Below are 23,144 nucleotides of genomic sequence, written 5' to 3' on the forward strand. Positions count from 1 at the left end.
ATATTCTATTATGTATATATAGAAACCACAGTTTCTTCATTCATTCATCTGTTGACGGACACTTAGGTTGTTTCCATGTCTTGCTTGTTGTGAATAATACCGCACGGAACATGGCGGAGCAGTTATCTGTTTGAAGTAGTTATTTTATTTCCTTTGGATATATACCTAGAAGTGGAATTGCTGGATCATATGGCAGTTCTATTTTTAAATTTTTGAGGAGACTCCATACTGTTTTCCATAGTGGCTGCACCAATTTATAGTCCCACCAACAGTGCACAAGGGTTCCCTTTTCTCCCCACCCTCACCAGCACGTCTCTTGTGTCTCTTTTATTGATAAGCCGTTCTGACAGGTGTGAGGTGGTTTTGATTTGCATTTCCGTGATGATTAATGACGTTGAACATCTTTTCATGTATGTTTGGCCATTTGTATGTCTTTTTTTGAAAAATGTCTAGTCATGTCTTTTGCCCATTTTGAAATTGTATTATTATTATTATTATTATTATTATTTTGTACTGAGTTGTACAAGTTCCTTATATATTTTGGATAAGAACCCCTTCACAGATATATGGTTTGCAAATATGTTCTCCATTCTGTAAGTTGTCTTTTCATTTTGTTGATAGTTTCTTTTGCTGTGCAGAACCTTTTTAGTTTGGTGTAGTCCCACTTGTTTAGTTTTGCTTTTGTTGCTTGTGCTTTAACTGTCATATCCAAAATATCATTGCCAAGAGGAGTGCCAAGGAACTTTCCCTATATTTTATTCTAGGCTTCAGATTTAATATTTAGATCTTTAATCCATTTCGAGTTAATTTTTGTGAGTTGTGTAAAATAGGGGCCCAGTTTCATTCTTTTGCATGTGAATATCCAGTTTCCCCATCTTCATTTATTGAAGAAACTTTTTTCCCCCATTGAGTATGCTTGTCTCCCTTTTCAAATATTAGTTGACCTAAATTAAATTTAAAGCTTCACTAGAAATCTTCTTGACTTATGCCTATGGTTGCAGGCAGCAGAACAGTGTGTGTTAGGGTTTGCAATTCTTACCCTTTATCTATATGGCTAAATGCCTAGGAACTGTTTTACGTATGGACCTAAGAATTTGTAAAATCGTTTCACAGTTTTGCTTTTCACAGTGTAAATTGTTAATTAGGAGATTACTACAGTAACCCAATAACCATAATCATTATTCTGAAAGAGTAGTGAAAAATTTTCTTTTAACCTGCTGACGGTGCTCTTAATTAAAATGAAGGTTAAATCGTGGGATATTTCTATTTTCATGAAGTTTCATTCATTTGTAGCATTAAAATGCTTTGTTTTAAAAATGGTCAGTCCCACTTGCCAGTTTGTTCAAGTCTGGTTTTATTTGTGTGTATGCTGGATAAACCACTGAGTGTGATTTTTATAATCTAAAGGTAATGTTCCCCCCCCCCACACACTGATTTCTTGCCTGAGGCATTATCTTCCCTGTAATGACCAGTATTATAACAGCATTCTATTTTTGCTTCTGCAGATTGGAGTAAGAGTAGGTGAAAAATGGAAAACAGGGCTCCTTTGTTTGGGGCTGCTTGGTACTTATCATGAGTGTATAATTTCTGGAACTAGACAGAGCCAAAGGGCACCATTAGCCCTTTAAAAATAGCTGAGAGAGATCATTTTCCTTTGTTGCTCTATCATTACTGTGGGATCGTGACATTTTCTCCTCACATGATTCAAAAAACTGATCCTTACAGCTGCCGGGACAGTCCACCTGTCACAGAAAGATGGTTTTGAGACTGTGCACGGCTCCTTTGGTTATTGTGCAGTAACGAGCTCTCACTTTGCCATGCTAATGAATGTTAGCTGATAATCCCCCAGGGTCCATTTTAGCCACTAGTTTCAGCCTTTTCCTTCATCGAATCTCCTTTGAGCGGTGCTCACAAGAATGGGCATGATGAATGAAGTTGAGATTAATCTTTCTTTTCCCCTGGCCTCACGCCGAACTGCCAGATTCAAAGGCTATTTTCGCGTGTTTTCCTTAATTCCCTCCTCCCTCCACATTTAAAAATATGGTGAGTTTCTTTCAAAAGCTTCTTCTTCTCTGCTCTGGTCTTTTAGCACTTGTTAATTACCTGATTTCCCTTTTATTTTCCTGGCAGCTGCAGCATCTACTTTATCAATGTCTCTTTGATGTCACACCTTCCAATGGCAGAAAACCCCAGGGGCTCCTAGGTCTCCTTGCTATTCACAGGAGTTTGGACAATGGAATCGGTTGCCGTAGATTCAGGGACTTTTATGCCAATCAAATCCATTTACCTGCATTTGTCTCCCACTCTGTGTCCCTCCCGTAGAGTTCGACTTCATTTCACACAGGACCTCCATGCTCGTTCCTAGTTATCCCTCCGAGACTGACGTACCCCATGCAGATCTTAACTGGTTCTGTTCTGTGCACCCACCTGTTCCCTTCTCAAAAGCAAGTCTTTCTTATTATGGAATCTCATTTCCTTAAGGCTTTTCCCCTTTTGAGGGTCAAGGCAGTTCCTCGCCAGGCTGGCGTGTCGCCTCCGTAAGCCAGTCCCAGGAGGGCGGCTATGGTCTCTATACCCGAGGTGTTCAGTGCCCAGTCCCTGCTCTGTCTTCTTGGCCCCTGGCCTCCTTCTCCCATATTGCTTCTCCCAGAACCAATTTTGCTCTTATTTGCTAACATAGACTCACCCAGTGTCGGGCCTGTATACTGATTTCATGTTGGCTCTCCTGGGTCCCCACGATTTTGTCATCAACTAGCTTCATTTGGGGAGGGGGAAGAGCACGCTAGTTCTAGCAAGCGTTGTATGTTTCCCAGTCACTGCTATCCTTGGCTGAGTCTGTTCTGATTACTGCTCCATCAGAAGTAACCTGAGAAATTAATTCAAGGCCGTCCTACTTGTCCTCCTCTGCTCAGGTCTTCTAGGAGTCCCATGTCCCAGCTTATACTAGGATGGCGCGGCAGCCCTTGTCAGCCAACATGAACACTCTTCCCCCTCGGAGTCCACACTTGGCCTTACCATCTTTCTAACTCAGTGTTCAAGGCAGCCACTAAAAGCTGAATGAAGTTAAGATGAAGCACATGAGCTATCTCTGACTTACGTAGTCCATCTCCCATGGATATTGGTGACAATATGAGTAGGAACCTCGGGAATCTTGGCAGGTTGATTAGGTGCATATTTGTGAGTGGAAAGAGTTTTTGTCACTCCTCAGGCATCCTGGATCTGGATAGTCTACTTACCTATGATAGAGCTGACCCATCCTTTAAATACTACTTCTTTATTGACAGCCTTTGTTTTGGTTGGATTTCTAGTTTATTCCAGTATCTACTTTTTTCTAAATAAAGAGAGATATGATGGAATTTTTCTTACACACATTTAACTTAAGTAAATTCAAATACACAGAATCTGTACTACCACCACCAATGTTGTCATGTCCCCCCTCCAATTGCCCCCCACCTTTTTTTTTACAGTATGGCCCAGAAATGCAAGCCAAATACTTCATTTGGAATTCAAACAAAGATGTAATTATTTGTTCCAGCGATGGGAAAAAACCAAAAACTGGCTTAGTTGGACCTCCTAAAAGATGATACGGTATATCGACAAACCATGGATCCTGTCCTTTAGAATCAATTTAGAGATGTAAAGAGTAATTTGATTACACCAGGATTTTTACCTAATGCTGTCTGTAGAGTCTAACCTCAATCTACTGTTTTGTTTATTCATTCAATAAATTTGACATCTACCACGTGTCAATAACTGAGTTAGGTACTGTGGCTATAAAGATAAATCAGATGCAATCTTTGTTCTCAAGGACACTTCCTTCTAGGAAGAGGAAATGGTCAGCAAACACATGAGAAAATAAAATAAGTATGTATCGTGGCTGTAGGGTGACGAGGGTGTAGTCAGCTCTTTGTGGTTGCTGGAAGGGTTGTGGTTGGAAAAAGCTTGAGAGAGGAGGTGACTGCTGAGCTGTGTCTTAAAGGATCTTAATGGGTTCTTTTGGCAGTGGAGAGAAGGCTAGTCCAGGCAGGACAAAAGTTTTGCAGAGCTTAAAGAACTACAGATGCTGTAATATGGCTGTGGCAGCGGAAGTACACATGTGAGCAGAGACTGCACGGCGGGCGGACAACTTTATATTCTCTACTGTCAGCAAGTGGGAGTCATGGCGGGGTGACAAGGGAGGGTGCAGTGTGACAAGGAGAAGGGACTTTTATTTTAGAAAAATGTGTGTAGCAGCACGTAAAAACACAGGAGGGGGGCCCAAAGAGAAGGGAAAGTTTAGAAAGGTATGTGATGAGGGGAGATTATGAGAACCTAGGCTAAATCAAGCAGCAGTAGTAGGAAAGGAAAATTAGTGACAAATAAATGATACTGAGGATGTAGAATAGTGTGGGGGTAAAAATGGCCGGGTGAAGGTGGGGGTTAAGGAAGAATACAAATCAGCCATAACTCCCAGGTAATTGCATCAGTGGTTGTTATAGGCTTAATGTTTGAATCCCCCCCCAAATTCATATGTTGAAATCCTAATGCCCAATGTGGCGGTATTAGGAGGTGGAGCCTTTGGAGGTGATTCGGTCGTGAGCGGGGAGCCTTCATGAATGGGGTTAGTGAGCCTAGAAGAAAGGCTGCAGAGAGCTCCCTTGTCCGTTCCACCATTTGAGGACACTGCCAACATAGAGTTCTGTGAACCAGGAATCGAGTCCTCACCAGACGCTGCCTTGCTGCTGCCTTCATCCTAGACTTCCCAGCCCCCAAAACTGTGAGAAATACATTGCTGTTGTTTATGTCACCTGGTCGTTGGTGTTCGGTGACAGCAGCCTGAGTGGACTAAGGCAGCGGGGAGGTCGCCATGAACTATACCCTGTGCTCCACTTTGTAGAAATGTCTTAAAAAGTTGCCTTCATCGAAAAAAAATTAAAAAAATTTTTTTTTAAAATTTATTGGGGTGACAATTGTTAGCAAAATTGCATAGATTTCAGGTGTACAATTCTGTATTACATCATCTATAAATCCCATTGTGTGTTCACCATCCAGAGTCAGTTCTCCTTCCATCACCATATATTTGATCCCCCTTACCCTCATCTCCCACCCCCCACCCCCTGAAAATATTATAAATCTAGGATTTTTAAAATTTGGGGCTTTTATTCATTCAATCTAACACATATGGACATTTTATTTTAGGTGCTTAATACTTTGGTAGATGCAAAGTTGAAGGTTTCTCATGATGGAAACAAGGCATACATACGTAAGATTCTAAGACAGGTTGTGAAGTGAGACAGCACGGGATTAATGATCAAAATGCAATGTTTATTAAAATATGTTAAATATTGCTCTATACAGTAAAGGAACCATTTAAAAAAATGGCAACTGTAAAAGAAAAATCCAACTCTGCTTACCCACTGTAGACTCCCAGGAAATACTATGTCATAATAACACTAACAAAATGATAGGCTTGTATTATCTTATAGAATAAAATAATTTTTATGCTGGAAGGGATATTAAAGCTCATTTGGGTCCATTGATTTCCAACCAGGGAAATCCAGGGAAGGAGAGGTGTTTATGATTTCTCACTCGAGCATTTAAATGGAAATTGAAGTCCTAGGGTGCATTAGTGACTTTCGTTATCTAAATAATAGAGCCCTAACAGGCCTTAAAAAATAAAAATGTAGGACAAACTTTACACGAAGCTATGGAAACAGAATGGACTATTTTGCTTAAAATAGAACAGCTATATTTAGGAGCTTTTAGTCTGGCATGACCTTGACATTTAAATCAACACAGTCATTTTAAGTCTGATTATAAGCTTCATCCTCTACCTTTTGTCTCTGAACCATTTGATCGGCTTCACTGCTCTGCCACAGCAGAATGAAAATTGAATGTAAACAGGATGTTTCTACCTAAAGATTTTACAACATTAATCTCTTGGTCTCCCTGGTCAGCAACCCTTAGTGAACGTGCACTATTGGTCACCTCCAATAATATCATGTGTGACCGTTCCTCTGATTAAATAAGGAACGTGCCAGTGTTGTGTTATGGTTTAGACTTAGGAGATTCCTGGTCTAAGGTCAAGACTGCCACTTACTAGCTGAATGACTCATGGAAAGCTCCAGCCTCTCCCTGGGCCTCTATTTCATAATTTGTAATATGAAGAGATCAGGCTAGAACAGTGGTTTTCAACCCTGACTGTACTAGAGTCAATTGGGGAACTTTTAGAAAATATCATGGCAGGCTCCATTTCCAGAGAGCCCATTTAATTGGTCTGTGTCGGGACCTTGGTACTGTTTTTTCTTTTTTTTTATGGAAAGCTCTCCAGTTAATTATAATGTGTACCCAAGGTTGAGACAGTTTGACCAGAAAGATTTCAGAAGGGCCGTAACAGCTTGAAACATTTTTATTTTATGAAATGATGTGGGCCTGCCAAATGACAGATCTGGTCTTAAGCAATATCAAAGGTCATCTTTCATAAAAAGAATACAAAATTAAAAACACAAAATTAGATTAAAGAGGATATTTATTTAGAATGAAAAAGAAACACAACCAATTAGAAACTTTAGAAAGCTGACAACTACCACAGATATAAAAAATAATCCAGAAACATAAGATATTATTACTAACAATCAGATGTACGTCTTTGATACCTTTTTTTCCCCACATTTCTTGACCATGTACTCTTTGATTGCTTCTTCATTTGACAACAATTTTGTAACATTGCCTATAGAGAGAATAAACAGAAAACTTAATTTTTTGCAACTGAATCAGTTTATTTTTATATGGGTAGTTCAGAAAAGTTTGTTTCAGCTTCACAGTTCATTATTGGTAACGTTATGCAAGTTTTAGAATTGTTAAATTTGGGAAAATTTCTACTGAGATTTCATCATCTGTGAGCTGTAAGATTTGGCAGGATTTGCTGGTTTGGTATATGTAATGTTTAATTTTAAGTGTCAACTTGACTGGGCCATGGGGTGCCCAGACATTTGGATAAACATTATTCGGGTGTATTTGTGAGGTGTTTCTGGGTACGATTAGCATTTGAATTGGTTGACTGAGTAAAGCAGATTTCTCACTCCAATGTGGGTGGGACTTAGCCAATCAATTGAAGACCTAAATAGAAGAAAAAGGCTGGGTTAGAGGGAACTCTTTTGGCCTGACTGTCTGAGTTGAGACATGGGTCTTTTCCTGCCTTTGGACTGAACTGAAAATTGGCTCTTCTTGGTTCTCGAGTCTGTTGGCTTTCAGACGGGAACTTAACTATTGGCTCTCCTGGGTCTCCAGCTTTCTGATTTTGGATCTTGGGACTTCTCAGCCTCTATAATTGCATGAGCCAATTCCTTATAATAAATTATCTATCTATCATCTATCTATCATCTATCTATCTATCTATCTATCTATCTATCTATCTATCTATCTATCTATCTATCTATCTATCTATTTATCATCTCTATCTCCTATTCTGTTTCTCTGACAACCCTGACTCATGCAGTATACTTCAAACTTTATTTCTTACCCACTGTCGATAAGCTGGCAGGTACAATGTCCCAGTGTGAACCTCCGGCACTACAACCTTTGGCTTCTGACTTTGGTTGAGTGGCTATAGTGGGTTTTATGTATACTCCTGGACGCCATTCCTGCTCGGGGACAGCGAGTCACAGTCCAACCGTGCGTGGATGTAACTGCGAATCAGAACACTCTACAAACGAAACGATTCCCTAGTCCTGTTTCCCCTTAGTTGGGTCCTACACATTCCTATGGCAATTCCAAATGCCGACAGATAGAAGAGGAAGTTGCATTGGAAAGAGACCAAGGTCTTCATAGATTACAGTTAAAACATCTCACCTTTGCAAATTTTATAAAAACGTACGACCATGGGGACACATGTATAGGGACCCTCACAGGATTCTCTTAGGAGGAATGCAACTGAGAGGTCCCGTTAGATTTATTGCGCACCTGGCTGAGGCCTGCCGTTTTGTTAGGGTTCCTGTGCCCCGGTTATACTCGTACGTTGAGGATCTACCATGGGGAAGAGCATTGTAGGTGCAAGTAACTCTGCCATGATGTGCTACAGGGAATCCGAATAGTTCAAAAGCTGAAGCGGCATCGTGCTTTTGGAGGTGGATGGAATGACTGGGATGCACCTATGCAGTCACCAGTCATGAAATGTGGCTCCTTGGTTGATGTCCGTCGTGGTCCTTGCTGTGATTTGAGAGGCCTGGTGGAGGGTATGCACTGTCATTTGTAAATAAAATCCCATTTGCGAAATGGTTCCTAAATCAGTGTGTTTTTTAAATAAGCCTCATTCCTCCTAATTCCTCCCCCCCCCCCACCCCCATATAAATCTGATGAGCAGCTACAAGAATGAATATGTACACACTCAGGGTTAAAACTGAAACCACTTACCGATGCATCTGTAAAGAGAAATCCATTGCCCGAAAGAAGAGCTATGTCTGAACGCTGAGTTAGGGTGTGGAACTTGTCCAGAATTTTGTATTGGCAGAGGACAATCGCACACGCTCTAAGTAATGTCTAAGAAAATGTGGTGGAACATATAAATGAAAACTTGATTTTAGATCATTAGAATCCTTAAGGCCAATTCAATGAAAGGGGGGAAATGGCAGTATGATGTTTGAAGCATGTTTGTTTTAGGAAAGGCCTTTCATCTAAGTATTGAATCGTTGCAGTCTTGTTGCTTGCAAGACCCGTTAATGAGAGGCTGCTTTGGAAAGGTTGGTGATTGTAAGAATGCTGGCAGGAAGTCAATTGGTGATGAGCTTTGCTCACTGTCAGGTGTTTCGGCAGTCTTCTTTGGAGGATCTTTGGGTAGGATCTTTGGGATGCTAAACATTACTTTGCCTATTGCCACCATTGCCCAAACTGTTTGTGGAATAAATTGGAAAAAAGTTCAAATCTTATGGCACAATCTTTTGAATGCCTTCAGTGGTTAAAACTCTCAGAATTGGGGGTTGGATAGTTTTCTTTGGACACTAAAAAGATTTTCAGAGCCAATAATGCAAGGAAAGTGTCTGATCAAACCCACTGTTGGTCTGTCAAAGCAGGGTGTGACTACAAAATACTGAAATACAGTTTTCTCATGGCTGACAAACTAGTTCTGAAGGCAATTTTGTGGCAGAAACAGTGGGCTGGTTCACCCTTCTTGCATGCTTTCCTGTAGATAGATGGGGCTAGGAAGCTATGACCTGCATTTTCTGGACCCTTTTGTAGCTGGGGGTCCAGATATGGTGGTTTTGCTAAACAGGGACATTGGCAAAGGACGTGGATGAAGGAGTGACCATAGGAGGCAGAGGCCAGGCAGGCAGGCAAGTGAGTTCCCTTGCAGGGGACAGGGGTGGAAGCATTTGGTTCTTCTGGGGCTGTTCTGGCTGAGGTTCAAGGTTCTGGTCCCTAACGTTAGAGGTGCCAAGTATCTTGAGGTGGCAGCACTGGGGTTCTGGCCAGAACAGTCCTATAGACCTTCTTCCAGATATTGTTTATGGCTGTGTAGTACGCAGATCTGCTTTCCTGACCCTCCTGGAGATTCCACGAGGTGGTTAGTGCTCTCTAATAAGCTCCTTAGTACCGAAACTAACAACCGTGGATTTGATTGTCTGACTACAAATTCCAAGGGAGCGATGGAAGCGTTGTTGGAATAAGGGTGTAGCCTCCCAAGTCTACAACTTGAAAACCTGAACCTCGTTTAGAAAAATAAATTTGGTATTGGCTTAATGTTTTCCCAGTTTTTATAGGTACATTTCATATTTGGAGAACTCCGTAGGTCTCAGGAACAACGTAAAGATTTAGCCCTACTTTAGGAGCGTTCATTTTTATTCCACACGCATGATACAAAATGCTCAGAAATGGGGCTTGTCTAGACTCGGTCCTGCTAGAGGACCGGGGCATAGGGCCTCTCTAAAAATGCCTCACTAGATGTGATGGGTCACAGTTGGTAGTTCTCATCCCCGATAACTTGGTTTATGAGTTGCTTTATGCCTGTCCATTATGTTTTCTCCATATAATTCACAAGGACCCCCAAAACAGTCTCTGTTATTTTTGTTTTCTTATTTAGTGTTTGTATGTAATAAATATAATAACATTTATCTTCGATAAATGCTGTGTGGCTGACTGCCAGGGTTAGGTGTGGACTCCTGTGGAGGACTGTGGGGGTGTCTCTGAAGTAGCAACTGTACATATCCCATTCCCAACAAAGAGACTCAAGTTTTGGTTCTCGTGGGCTAATTATCCAAAAGTGAGATGATCACGTCCGAGGTGGAAGACTTTGGAAATCATCTTGTCCAACTCTATGTACAAATTCTTTCTACCACATCTTGATTACGTGCGGCGTATTGGTTTGCCAGGGCTGCTGTAACAAAGGACCTCAGACTGAGTGACTTAAAGAACAGTCAGTTATTGTCTCACAGTTCTGGAGGCTAGAAGTGAATTAAGGTGTCGGCAGGTTTGGTTCTTCAGAGGGCAGTGAGAGAAGGCTCTCTCCTTGCTTCTGATGGTTCATTGCTTGTGGCAGTATAATTCCATTCTTCACATGGTGTTTTTCTGTGTGTGTCAGTCTCCAAATTTCACCTTTTTCTGAGGACATCAGTCATATTGGATTAGAGCCCACCATAATGACCTCATTTTAACTTGATGACGTCTGTAAAGACCCTGCTTCCAAATAAGGTCCCCATTCTGAGTTACTGCATGTTAGGACTTTAATATACATTTTGTTGTTTGTTTTTGGTGGTGGTGGTGGTGTGTGGAGGCACAATGCAACCCATAACGTTAGTTAGGATTCTTTTGGTTGTAAGTGACAGCAACTAAATTCAAATCACTTTGGTAGAAGGGGAAAATTTTAGCCTCACATGAAAGGACAGAATGCACTAACCTCAGGGATAACTCAAAGGAGGGACTCAGCTGTTGCTGTCAGCACTGTCTCCGTCACTCCTCACTGCGCATGGCTCGTTCTCGACCACTGCAGGCTGGAATTTTCCATGGGGCACGGAACTTGCCTTCAGGCAGTGCCAGACGTTCACCATTTCAGCTTGGTGATGCAAAAGGAAAGATGGTTTTCTCTCTCCTCTTCAATGTATAAATGCCCAGGGAAGGGTTCTGGTTGCCCTGCTGGACCCAGGCCTATGCTTGGAGCGGTCACTGTGGCCAGGAGAATGCGACTGATTATTCACCACACGTGGCTGCTCCTCTGGCCACTGGGCCAGCTATGTGCCCGGAAGTGGAAGAGAGCCGAGGAAAGAGTGTCGGGCAGATGTAACCATCTGCCACACAAGGAGCTCACAGTACCACACACTTCCGTTTTATGCACCTCTAGTATCCATAACGTTCGCCTGCCATTCGTATTTTCTAAGTCCTTTTGCTTAGGAAAGCTTTCAGCTTTTGAAAACAGAACTCAAGGTTTCCCCTTGTTTAAGCATGTCCAATGCTTTCAACTTTTCAGTCCCACTACTCCCCTGTCAACACCTCCTGTCCATTCAAGGCTCTCGTGAGTTCGCCCAGGCCGGCCATCTTCTGTTTCTCTCTTCAGATCAAATCTCCATTTTCCTGCTGTCTATTCTGTGCACTGGAAGCTGACTTGTTCAGGTTGCTTCAGTGGGCTCCCTCCCTCTCTTGGCTTCCAGTGACTTCCAGCTAGCAGGAGATCAGAGGCTGGCAGAGGAGAGAGGACCTGAGCTGTGCTTATTCACCCAGTTTTCTCCCCGCAGGCTCATTGCAGGCTGACCTTGTCCCTCGACTAAAGGCAAGAGCTCCCATTTGTGGCTTTTTCTTCATAGTTCTCTCTGTCCAACTTTTGAAAACTGCTTCCTCCCCCTCCCCTTGAGGCGGGGGAGGGACGAGTACAGCATCCCACTGTTATTGTCTCCAGGACACTGCGTGTCCCTCATGGTTTCCCCACACTTTGCCACATCTTGGTGAATAGTCCCCTCCAATTGCCCAATACGGTCGGCCACTTTTCCCATGAGAACCCTGATTTACGTCCCCTCTTACCTCCAATTTCTAAATATGGTTAGTTTCAGATATTGAGAAAAAATATGACTGATGTAATCCACACTAAAGTGTGAATGATTGACAGAGTGATATCTCAGGCACATTTTGTTTGAAAAAGAGTTGTGTGGACAAAATTAAGACAATTTCAAACTGTGTGGCTGACATATTTTTTTTTCTGGGTCCCTCTAAATAAGATACACACCTCCTAAGCATAAAACTGGCATTAGATAAAGGTACTTCTTAAACTTTTTCAACACAAGTGAAAATGGTGGAAGGCAGTGGCCACATACCCCAGGGAGTTGAGGATACCAGAAGCCCTAAGTAACCTAAAACAAACACCACATTTCTTAAAAGCGTCCTGTTTTATTTAAAAATAGATCGAGGTTTTTCTTTCTACCCCATGGTACAGCTCTGTGTGTCACATTATTTCCAAAATTTAATAAAGATGACTTTCTAGGAAGAATCGCCATGTTTACTGTGTGGCTTTAGGACTGGCAGGTGGCCCAGTGCTCCTGGGGACACACGGTCTCACTTTGAGAAGCCTGAAGTGAGGAGAACTAGGACACATCGATAATGTGACCATTCGCTTGTTAGGGGTTTGTCACTTCTTTCCAGATCTATGTTATCTTGTATACTCGTGGATCTTAGGGAATTGCTAAGATTTGTGATTACCATTTCTATTTTAGGTGGAGGTGTATTTCATTTTTTTTTCAATTAAGCATATTTGTTTGCCTTTTTTTTTTATCTTTTAAGTTGTTTACTTATAGATTATATTACTTTGATTGCTTTTATTTTGTAATGTGTCCTAATCACAGTATTTTTCTCTATCAATCATTATAACACTTCTCATGCATTAAAATGCGCTCGAAGAGAGCATTTTCTCTGATTAACAAGGCACCATGGGGTTTTTTTCCTTAGGTCATCTCCTTCCAATTAATTTTGAGAAGTGAATCATGAAAGTTTTTAACTGCTTTTCCTTATTGTCAAAAATGTTTTAAATCCTGAAACTTCTTTAAGAATAAGCTTTAAAATGAGCAATTATTATTTCTAAATATTTGACTTTGTGTTTATCAATATTTGTATTCGTCTGCTAGGACTGCCATAACAAAGCACAGACTGGGGGGCTTCAACAACGAAAATGTATTTCCTCACAGTTCTAGAGGCTGGAGGTCAGAGATCAAGGGTCAGGAGGGTTGGTTTCATCTGAAGCTTCTGCCCGTGGCTTGTGGATGGGCCACCCATCTTTTCCTCGTGTCCTCATGTGCTCTTCTCTCTATACCCATCTGTGTCCAAATCTCCTATTCTTATAAGGACATGGGTCATGTTGGATTAAAGCCCACCCAATGACCTCATTTTAACTTAATTACCTCCTTATGGACCCTATTACCAAATACAGTCACAGTCTGAGGTACTGGGGTTTAGGGCTTCAATGTATGCATTTTGGAGAAGACACAATATACCGGTACTCTGTAACAGTATTTACAGAGAAGTTTAAGAACCATAGCCTACTTGTTGACTTGTATCGTTCTGATTCTAAAAGCATGTCTACATTAATGAAAGTGGAGGAAAGGCAATCTTATTTTCCTTGCAAAATTAGAATAGAGGACATACTAGAGACAGAAAACCAATGATCTAATTATGTGAAGTAAGAGAAAGGGTGAGGGAAAGAGTTACTAATTATTGAGTACCAACTGTGTACATAGTGCCCCATCAGGAGACCAGTGGTGGTTGCGGCGGAGAGACAGAAATGAGACTGGGCCAGAGGGCAAATCTAGACTGTTCTTCACCACCTAGGGGCATTGCATCCCAGTTTTTTTCCACTGAAATGTGGATAACAGCATCTGTTTCGTTGTGCAGCACATGGAGCTTAGCACATCTGGCCCTAATAAACACTCAATACATAGGAACGGTAATTTTTACCGTGTGTTAGTAGATACGTGTTCATTTCAGTTTAGAGACCAAAAAGCTGAAACTCAGACAGGTTGAGTAATATCCCTACTACCACACAGCCAGTCAATGGCCAGGCCAAATTTTAAGTACGCTTGTCTGGCTCTGGGATCTTACACTAATTGTGTAATAAAAAGGACTTGGGTGGATCGAGTAGGTTTGAACACTGTCTCCACTGCTGACTTGCTGACCTTGTGGCTTTGGACAAGTTACGTACTCTTTCTCTCAACTCATTTCCTTCTATATGAAATGGAGATAATGACTGTATGCCTTTTAGAGGTTGTGAGGAACAGAGACCATGTACATCGGTTGGACAATTATGTCCATGTATTTTCCACTGTGTGCTGACACGGTGGAAAGTTGGCGAACGTAATTGTCCGACTTGTAATGTCAAGTTGCTCTAGGGAGGCAGAATTGTCACTCTACCATGTTATCTCTCATTGACTTTTTGCCACCGACTGCTGGTGAAACTTTGGAAAGTTTATTTACCTTCCTCGAGTTTCAGTTTCTTCATCTTTAAGATTGGGGTAAGGGTGGCAGGATAGGAATTGGCCTAAATTAAGAGACCTCAAACTTAGGGGCTTGTACTGGCCAGGCAGGTAACTGAGGACCTTGAATCCAATATGACAAATGCCAAATTTCAAGAATCTAGAAATCTGGATCTTTCCTCTGCAATCTCCCAAGTTTCAAATTAGTTTTGGCAACTAATTCTGAAAACGGAATAAAATATATACGTGGGCTTCACCCCCAGCCTGATTTCACCATAGGTTTGTGAATTTTGGCCTCAATAATCCCTAAAATCCTTCCAATTTAAAGTTATCTGATCCCACATTATAAAACAATAGCGGTCCAATACACAGTCTTGATTTACCTACTGGAAACCGAGGTCAGGGTTTTGCCTGTATTACTCTAATTGCTTTGGGAGTGGTCTTTCTACCTATAGTCTCTCTCCCATTGAAGTCCCACCCACCACCCCTGAGAAATTAATCTTCATAAAATGCTACTTAATCCTGTCACTGCTCTTCTCAGTAACCTTTGATGATTCTTCGTTGTCTATAGAGTCTAAACTTTTGGCTGTGGGTGACCAGCTTTCCTATCTTACTTCCTGTTTATCCCCTTCACCTGCTCCAAATTTCTCAGCTGCTCCACCTTCCCTGGGACATCCTGCCCAAGTGTGTCTCAGTTTTAGTCGGCCTCTGCGGTGCTGCTCTGTGTCAGAGGACACCAGTCCCACCCATGCATGTGAAAATCTGTGGCGATGGGTGTTACTGTGGGAATCATTTCTCAATATAGACATTTATCAAATATTATGTTGTACATGGAAAACAAGTGCAATGTTACATGTCAATCGGACCTCAATAAAAAAGTTAAACTAAATTTAAAAAATAAAAAAGAAATTGAGGCAATACCATAAACTACTTTTTTGAATCAAGACTACAGGTATAATTTAAATATGTCACAGAGGTTAATAACCAGGATACCTCTTCAGGGTCTGTGAATAAAACTGCACTTCAGTGTTCAAAAATGTTACCTTAAAGATATAATTTGTTCTCTTGAACAACTAATACCTAATTCATTTATAGCAGTGGCAACTCTGTATTATATTTTAAGTCCAGAACATATTCTGGACCAAAATTCAGTTCATCTCATTGTGTTTGGGAGAACTCCCATGAACACATGTGTTCCAGGGACATGGCTGAAGTGAACTCTCTTTAAGGAGCAAGGGAAGGGAGTAGAGAAAAGGCTCCCGCTGCTTTCGCTGCCTGAATTCTCCAGAGCAGCTAGATTTTAAGCCCATAGAATATTCCAAAGGCTACCGTCTTATTATATGAAGATTGAGAAAGAAGCAAGTTAAGTGTGAGTGAGACTGATTAATCACGTAGAAGTATAAGCAAACCTGGAAATTTGAAGTTTTTGGTCATGTGTTTCCTTTCTAGACAAGTGTACTAGCTTACATTGTATGAAATAAGCCATGGGGGGGAGCAGAAACCCATGATGTGAGTCCATTTCTTCCTGTAAATCTGAAGATTAGGGCTGATGGAGACACACCTGGCCTTTTCCAAAGTCGTATTTAACTATGAAAAAGGGAGCAAAAGAAATGTCTCTTGCTAAATGTTTTCTTCTTGTTTCCTATATGGGTAGCTAATTGGACCTTTTAAATTCTGCTTATAAATCATGATCTTTCTATTAGTAGCAATAAAAAAAAATCTGTAGGTTCTTATAATTGTTTCTAGTTTCACTGTGATAATTGACTATGAATAAACACATGTGTTCCAGGGACATGGCTGTTTGACTTTCCCCAAGGAAGCCCTCTGCTAGCACTTGATGCAACAAATTGAATTTGCTGTAGAACAACTGATACCTGGGGCTGAGGCTGAAATGAGCCAACGACGGCTCAAAGAGCTTGGAAGGATGTTGTAGGAGGTAGATTGATTCTGTTTGAATCCAGAATAAGTGCAGTGGAGTATTCAGGTACAGGAAGTGCCACAAATCTTTGCCTCCTGGGCGGGAGACAGCTGGAGTCACATTGCCCGTCTGTGGAAAAGTAACGTGGGGCTTGATGGAGATCTCAAGAAGAGCAAACACTGACAGGGGATGTTCTCTGACGATCAACTATAGATGTCGTGGTTGCTGGACCCATGTGAGATAATTAACAGGTACAAGGTACCTTGAGAAGTCAAGCTGCCATACAATTGTAAGGGAGTGAGTGTAGAGTCAGGGTTAAGATCACAGGATTTTGGAGCACCTGGGTTCATAGGATCCACAGATTAGCCGTGAGCCTTTACCGAGATACGTAATCTCTCTACCCTTCACTCATCATGTCTGTAAAGTGGAGACAATGCTTTCATTGGAAAAGGCCAGGGACCAATGACAGCCAGCATAGTCACCACTAATTGTAGAACAATCCCCCCGTCCCTCATTACGTCACCATGTCCCTCTGTCAAAGTTCAGCAAGGTCCTCCTACTTGCTACAGCTCATGGACTTTCAGCTATGATGGTATTTGACTTCCCTGCAGTCTTTTATGAATCTGATCACTCCCTTCTTAAACTATTCTGCTCCTTTGGTTTCTGTGACACACGCTCTTTTCTGATTCTTCACATACCTGTCTGACCATTGCTTCTAATCGCCCTCCTTAGCTTTCCCCTCTCCTCCTCTTAGATCCTGGTGTCCCCAGCTCCTGTCCTCGTCCTACCTCTCCTCGGTTTGCATGATCTTCCTTATTCACCTCATGGCACCTCTGGCTGACTCCTAATTCATATACACAGTCCAAACTCCCTGTGTGTTGCCTGTCAAATGGTTCACGGGACATTACACTCGGGTGTTCCAAAGGCATTTCAAAGTCAACACATCTAAAATGAGAACCATCTTTTCCCCAAGAGCACGTTTCTCCTGTGTTTTTGTTGGCCCTCAGCCACGCTGTCACCCAAGTGTGAAACCTGGGAGACATCCTACACTGGCCCGTTTTCTCATGCTCCGGATCACATCGGTTTCCAAGTCTGGCCTCTTCTACCTTGTCAACGTGTTTTCAGTCAGTGTCCTCCTCTGCGTGCCCCCTGTAACTCACTGCCTCATCACATTTTGCTCAGAGATTGCTTCCTAATTGTCTTAGTGCCCCCAGTGTGGGGCACCCATCAAGCCAGAACCAGCTTTCTGGTGAGCAAGTCAGAATGCCACGGCCCTTAATGCTGACAGCACACAACCTGTGAAGCCCTTGCTGCCCTTTTCTACTCTGACACTTGCAGTCCAGTCCTCTGCCGCGTCCCTGCCACCTCCCTGCCGCCCATTTGTCACCTAGCTATTTACTTGCAGCCCTATGCTCTGGCGCTTTTGAAAGTGTCTTTCCTTCTGCCTGGAAATGAAGATCGGACAGGTTAGTGAATATTAAGCTCTCCAGTAGCACCTGTATAGGATTTACCGCATTGTTGTAGGCAACTTACAGGGGTATTTCTTCCCCAAGACAGCAGTTTCTTAGCGGAGGGATCCTGTCCTGTTCATCTTTGGTCTCCAGAACCTGCTGTGGTCCCTGAGAAAGTCTTTATTCAGATTGGGCTCTCTGCCTCAGCAGCTGACTTTTTTGGAGACTTGCTCCCTGGGGGCTTCAGTGCTCCTCGCCCTCCCGCACCGCGCAGGTGAAGGGCAGCTGAGTGGCTTCTCGCCTGCCTGCGCGCCTGCGCCCTCTGCTGCTCGGCTCCCGGCGCGTCGCTGTGCGCGTGTGTCTGTTTCGAGAGGAAGAGAGGCTTGGGTGACAGGCGAGGCGTGAGCGAAGAGTTCAGCCTGAGTCACAGTCTCATTCACTGATTTCTCGGCGGCTGGACGGAGGCTGCCTCCCCAGGCGGCTCCCAACTCTTCCTGCTCCCGCACCGTCTGCACCGCGTGGAGCTCCACTCTCAGCCAGGCCGACTGACAGACAGACTCCCCAGTGAGTAACCGCTGCTTGTGAGCGCCGGCAGTCCTGTCCGACCCCCCCCACCTTTGTGTGTGTGTATGTGTGTGTGCGCGCGCGCGCAGGGGGTGTCCCTGGGATTCCACACCGGCTCCGAGAACTCCCGGCTGGGCTACGTGGGTCCACCCGAGTCTGCGCTGCGTTGTGGGTGCCCGCCGGGGCAGGGGCTCGGACGCCCCCGGCGTGGGAGGGTATTTGCCGGGATTCCCCGACTCGGCGCGGCTGCTAGTGGGGTTCCCCGAGAAGGCGCCTGGTCCGGGGGGCGGCGGGGAAGCCGGGGCTGTGGGAGGCTGGCAGGCGGGGAATCAGCCTAGCGCAGGTCTAGTCCGCAGAGCCGAGCGAGACGCTGGATCGGCCCCTGCTGCCGCCCAGTCTCCCCGCCTCTCTGCCTTCCCCTTCCTCCTTTCTTTTCTCGGCAGCATCACAAAAGCGCGCTGCAGAAGGAAACCCAATGCAGCGAGCGCAGCCCTGCTCTCCTCTCCCACCTGGTGCACATCGCCCTGCGGGAGGCAGGGGGTGGGAGTCCCCGAGATTGGGGGGGGGGCTTACTCCGGGGACACACCTGTTTTCGGCTCTCGCTGAATTCAACCTGGTGCGGGATTGGAACCCGCGAGGGGTTCCAATACTTACACGCCGGTGTGTGTGTGTGTGTGTGCACGCGCGCGCGCGCACCTCGGGCCCACGCTCGCGGGGTACACTCGGTGTAAACAGCACACCTCTCTGCCGGCCCCCGGGAGCCAGGACGGTTCTGTGGGCTCCCCGCGCGCCCTGTGACAGCACGCTCGCGTCTCTTTGTTTGGCTTCTGCCCCCACAGCCCTACCCCTCCGCAGGGCAAACTGATTTTCGGTTTCGCTTGACACTGCGCGCCGGGACTTAGTTTGGGCTGTGGCCTCAAATGCTCCTGGTATTTGTAATTGAATAGTTCTTTTGGGCGGGGGGTTATTTTTAGTGCTGGGAATAAAGAGGCAAGCACGTTGACCTTTTTGCGGCTGCCTTAGGCTTTGAATAAGTGCCTCCGGTGGAAGGAGCAGACGGATTCCCAGCCAGTCCTGCACACGTGCCTGCGGACAAGTGTGCACACACATTTCCGCACACGTCGCTTTCCCCCTTTCTTTTCTTTCTGAAAATTGGGACTGGGAATGCATCGTGTTTGTAAAAAGAACTTTCCTTTGTTCTTTTGGGCATTTTCTATTTTGAGTAATGGAGTAGGAGTGCCAAAAGGTTGCAATTAGTTCACGCACAATAAAAGACACTGCCTCTGAGTCAGAGCTGCCAGGTTGATAATTATTAACATATACAGATGCGCTGTAAAAGCAGATGCGCTGTTTAAGGCAAAAGGGGCGGGGTGGGGGCCGGTCAGAGGTAGGCTACGAGGGAGGGTCTTTGCCGACCGCCTGCTGCTTATTGTTCCGGCACTAACGGCTGCAGCCTGCAGCCTCTTCCTCCTCCAGGGCTGAGCTCCTCGTTGGTCCCTCGGTCCCAAGTGGGACTGTCCAAGTCACCCAGTGCTGGCCCCTGGGGTTCCGGGATGCCAGCCCCAGTGGCAGCAGCCCTTCGCTGATCTCTCTCTCTCTCTGCTTTGCAGGGGGGCATCTTTGCGCCGGAGGCTGTCTCGAGCCGAGGCGGCAAGGACAGGACGCCTCTGGCCCAGCCAGCCGGGAGGGATGCGGCGTGGACATCAGCGCTAAGCGCCCCACGCTGGGCACGGGGCGTTTTCGCTCCCGGCGGAAGGCCGAGCGGCGGCGGAGGGGATGCACTCGGGACGCGCAAGGCTCCTTTCGCGAGCTACTGCCCCGAGGTGGACCCCAAGCAGGGCTCATCGCAGGACCGCGAGGACCCCTGCCCCCCGGGGCACGCGGCTGCGGAGCCTCGGGGCCGCGTCTGAGGCCAGGATGCCCTGGGCGCCTCCCTGCTGGTGAGGATGTCCTGGGGCCTGGGTCCGCATCCCTCAGCCCGCGTCCCTGGTGGGCACGACTGCGTGGGCCCGGCTTCGGCCTCTCGTGCGGGTGGATGAAAAGCGCTGGAGTCCTTGAGTGCGATCAGCGATCGAATCTGAATTCTAAGAGCCATGGACGAAGGTACTGGGCTGCAGCCCCAGGCGGGAGAGGCGCTGGAAGCCCGGGCCACAGTAGGAGCTGTCCAACAGAAGTGCGAACCGGAGACCTTTAGGTCCAAGAGTTTACCCGACCTGAACAGCGCCTCCTGCAGGTCAGAGCTAAGTCCTGCGAGTGCAGGCTCCAAGCCAGGCTGTCCAGATTCTTTGAGCCACCAGGAGTTGAAACAAGGCCTGAGCCGGCTGGCCCCCAGCCCCTCTGCCCCGTCCACGTCGGCAGAGATGGCAGGACTCGTGGACTGTACCCACAGGGTGGACGTCAACAAAACCATATCGGTGTCGTCTACTTTGGCCGTGCTCCAGGGGAGAAGGTGCCTGTACGTGGTCCTCACGGATTCCCGCTGCTTCCTGGTTTGCATGTGTTTTCTGACCTTCATCCAGGCGTTGATGGTCTCCGGGTACCTGAGCAGTGTCATCACCACCATCGAAAGGCGCTACAGTCTGAAGAGTTCCGAATCAGGGCTGCTGGTCAGCTGCTTTGACATCGGGAGCCTGGTGGTGGTGGTGTTCGTCAGCTACTTTGGTGGCCGGGGTCGGAGGCCCCTGTGGCTGGCGGTGGGTGGACTTCTCATCGCCGTGGGGGCTGCCCTCTTCGCTTTACCTCACTTCATCTCGCCTCCCTACCAGATCCAAGAGTTGAACGCCTCTGCCTCCAACGACGGCCTGTGTCAGAATGGCAACTCCACGGTGACCTTGGAGCCACCCACCTGCCTGAAGGACTCGGGAGGAAATAACCACTGGGTCTATGTGGCTTTATTCATTTGCGCGCAGATTCTCATTGGAATGGGCTCCACACCTATTTATACCTTGGGACCAACCTACTTAGATGACAATGTCAAGAAAGAAAACGCATCCTTGTACCTAGGTGAGTCTTTCCTGTCCTTTCAAATAAGCTTGAAGTCAAAAATCGAAAGGAAACACCTTCACGCTTTCCTGGAGACCATATATATATGCATATATGTTATACATATACATATATGTTATAAGCATTAAGTTTCAGTTTATTTATAGTTTGGCTTTAGGGTTGTATGTTTCAGTTTGGGAGAGAATCAAATAGTTGAGAGCTCTCTGCATTAATTCTTAGAGTCACACTTCACACTCTTTTGCCAAGTAATGCAAACTTTTAACTATAAAGGAGTGATTCTCTCTCGCTGCCTATCTTTGCAAAAGCTCTAATTGATCACATTTATCTTTCAATAGCTGTCCTTGTAGAAAGGTTCTGGAAGGAATAGAGAAGTAGCTGGTATGTGGAATGAAGTGTTGGAGAATTTAATGCTTTCATCTACTGCTGCTTCTCATTCCTCTCCCCAGCAGCATGGGGAGTGGGGTATCCAGACTCCATAAAATGTGCTTTAGTGCCTCCATAACTGTATTTCTTACATATCACCTGCATCACTTTAAGGAAAAAGAAAAAAAGAAAAGAAACAAACTTGAATGATATCATATGACTATGTTATCTTGATGTAGAAGCAACCTCGCAAGTTGTAAAGCTTATCCAAAGCTATTTTTATTGCTGGTTGAAGACCCTCAATTACATGAACCTGGGAGCAGAATCATTATTTTTTTTTGCAGTTGGTGAGTTGATCTGCATGAATCAGCCCCCTGGACAGGGGTGCTTGGGTTAAGTACACGGTACACACGTGAGGCAGGCAGCAATTGCAGTGGGTAGGAAAATGTAGTTCCTAGAAATCTGTGGGTTGTCAGCACCCCTCGATACTAACTGCCCCTTCAAAAGTGAAATTCTAAGAGATGGATCTGAACCCTTGAAAAGGATGAATAGCGGTCATGCTGGATGTGATATTTGCTTTTCTATGTTTCTCTACTGGAGTCCAACTAAAAGAAGAGAAAAGATTTTACTTCATAAGAAAAAAGGTAAATAACTGAATACCAGCATTTAATATGTGGTGATAGCATCTTTGGTGTGGGAATAATCAAGTTTCAAAGGACAGCGAAAATGATACCCATTTAAGAGAGCTATGCTTTTTCCTTAGTGCTAGTACTGTCCTCGGAATCGGTTAGAGATGGTGTCTGAGCCGTTTATATCCCTGGTTTCTTGCCCAAATGCGTGAGCACAAGAACTTTCGAATTCATTTTTATTACTAAATGAAAGAGAAAGAAATTTCCACTTAGGGCAGAGAGGGAGGAATCACTTGCTTGGTACTTTGCTTTTATGTGTTCTAACATTTATCGTGACACAATTTCACGCATACAAAAAGTTGAAACAATGATACAGTGAACACCAGTATATCCACTACCTAGAGTTAGTGATTGCTCCTTTTGTCATTTGCTTTACCAACCTGTGTGTGTGTGTGTGTGTGTGTATGTATGTATTTTTTTTTGGGTGTGGGGGCTAAGTCCTTTGAAAGTAACTGCAGATACCAATAGGCTTCAGCATGTATCTTCTAAAAATAAGGACTTTCTTTGACATAACTGCAGGAGATTTAACATCCTAAGAAAGTTAATAACCATTTCCTAATATCATCTATCTAGTCCATATTAAAATGTCCTCAATTTTCCCCTCAAAGTCTTTTATATGTATTTTTTCAAACCAAGAGCCAATCAAGATTCATTCACACATTGCATTTGGCTTTTTAGCATTTCATAATCTACAACAGTGCCTCAACTTTTTTCTTTTTCCATCATATCGGCTTTTGAA

The 23,144-nt window shown here is 44.5% G+C and overlaps 1 protein-coding gene across 1 annotated transcript in view; it reads left to right on the forward strand.

The window, feature by feature from the left end:
- The first annotated feature begins 18,118 nt into the window (after positions 1–18,118).
- The window catches only part of SLCO5A1 (solute carrier organic anion transporter family member 5A1), a 115,434-nt gene continuing 110,408 nt past the window's right edge, over positions 18,119–23,144 (forward strand). The window contains exons 1-2 of the mRNA XM_019726176.3: positions 18,119–18,350; positions 19,961–21,353. Coding sequence (XP_019581735.3) covers positions 20,444–21,353 — 910 coding nt within the window. The 5' untranslated portion in view covers positions 18,119–18,350; positions 19,961–20,443. The remainder of the gene's footprint in view (positions 18,351–19,960; positions 21,354–23,144) is intronic.

Source organism: Rhinolophus sinicus, chromosome 7 (genome assembly GCF_057876585.1).
Source record: "Rhinolophus sinicus isolate RSI-liver-muscle chromosome 7, RSI-T2T, whole genome shotgun sequence".
Classification (NCBI taxonomy): domain Eukaryota; kingdom Metazoa; phylum Chordata; class Mammalia; order Chiroptera; family Rhinolophidae; genus Rhinolophus; species Rhinolophus sinicus.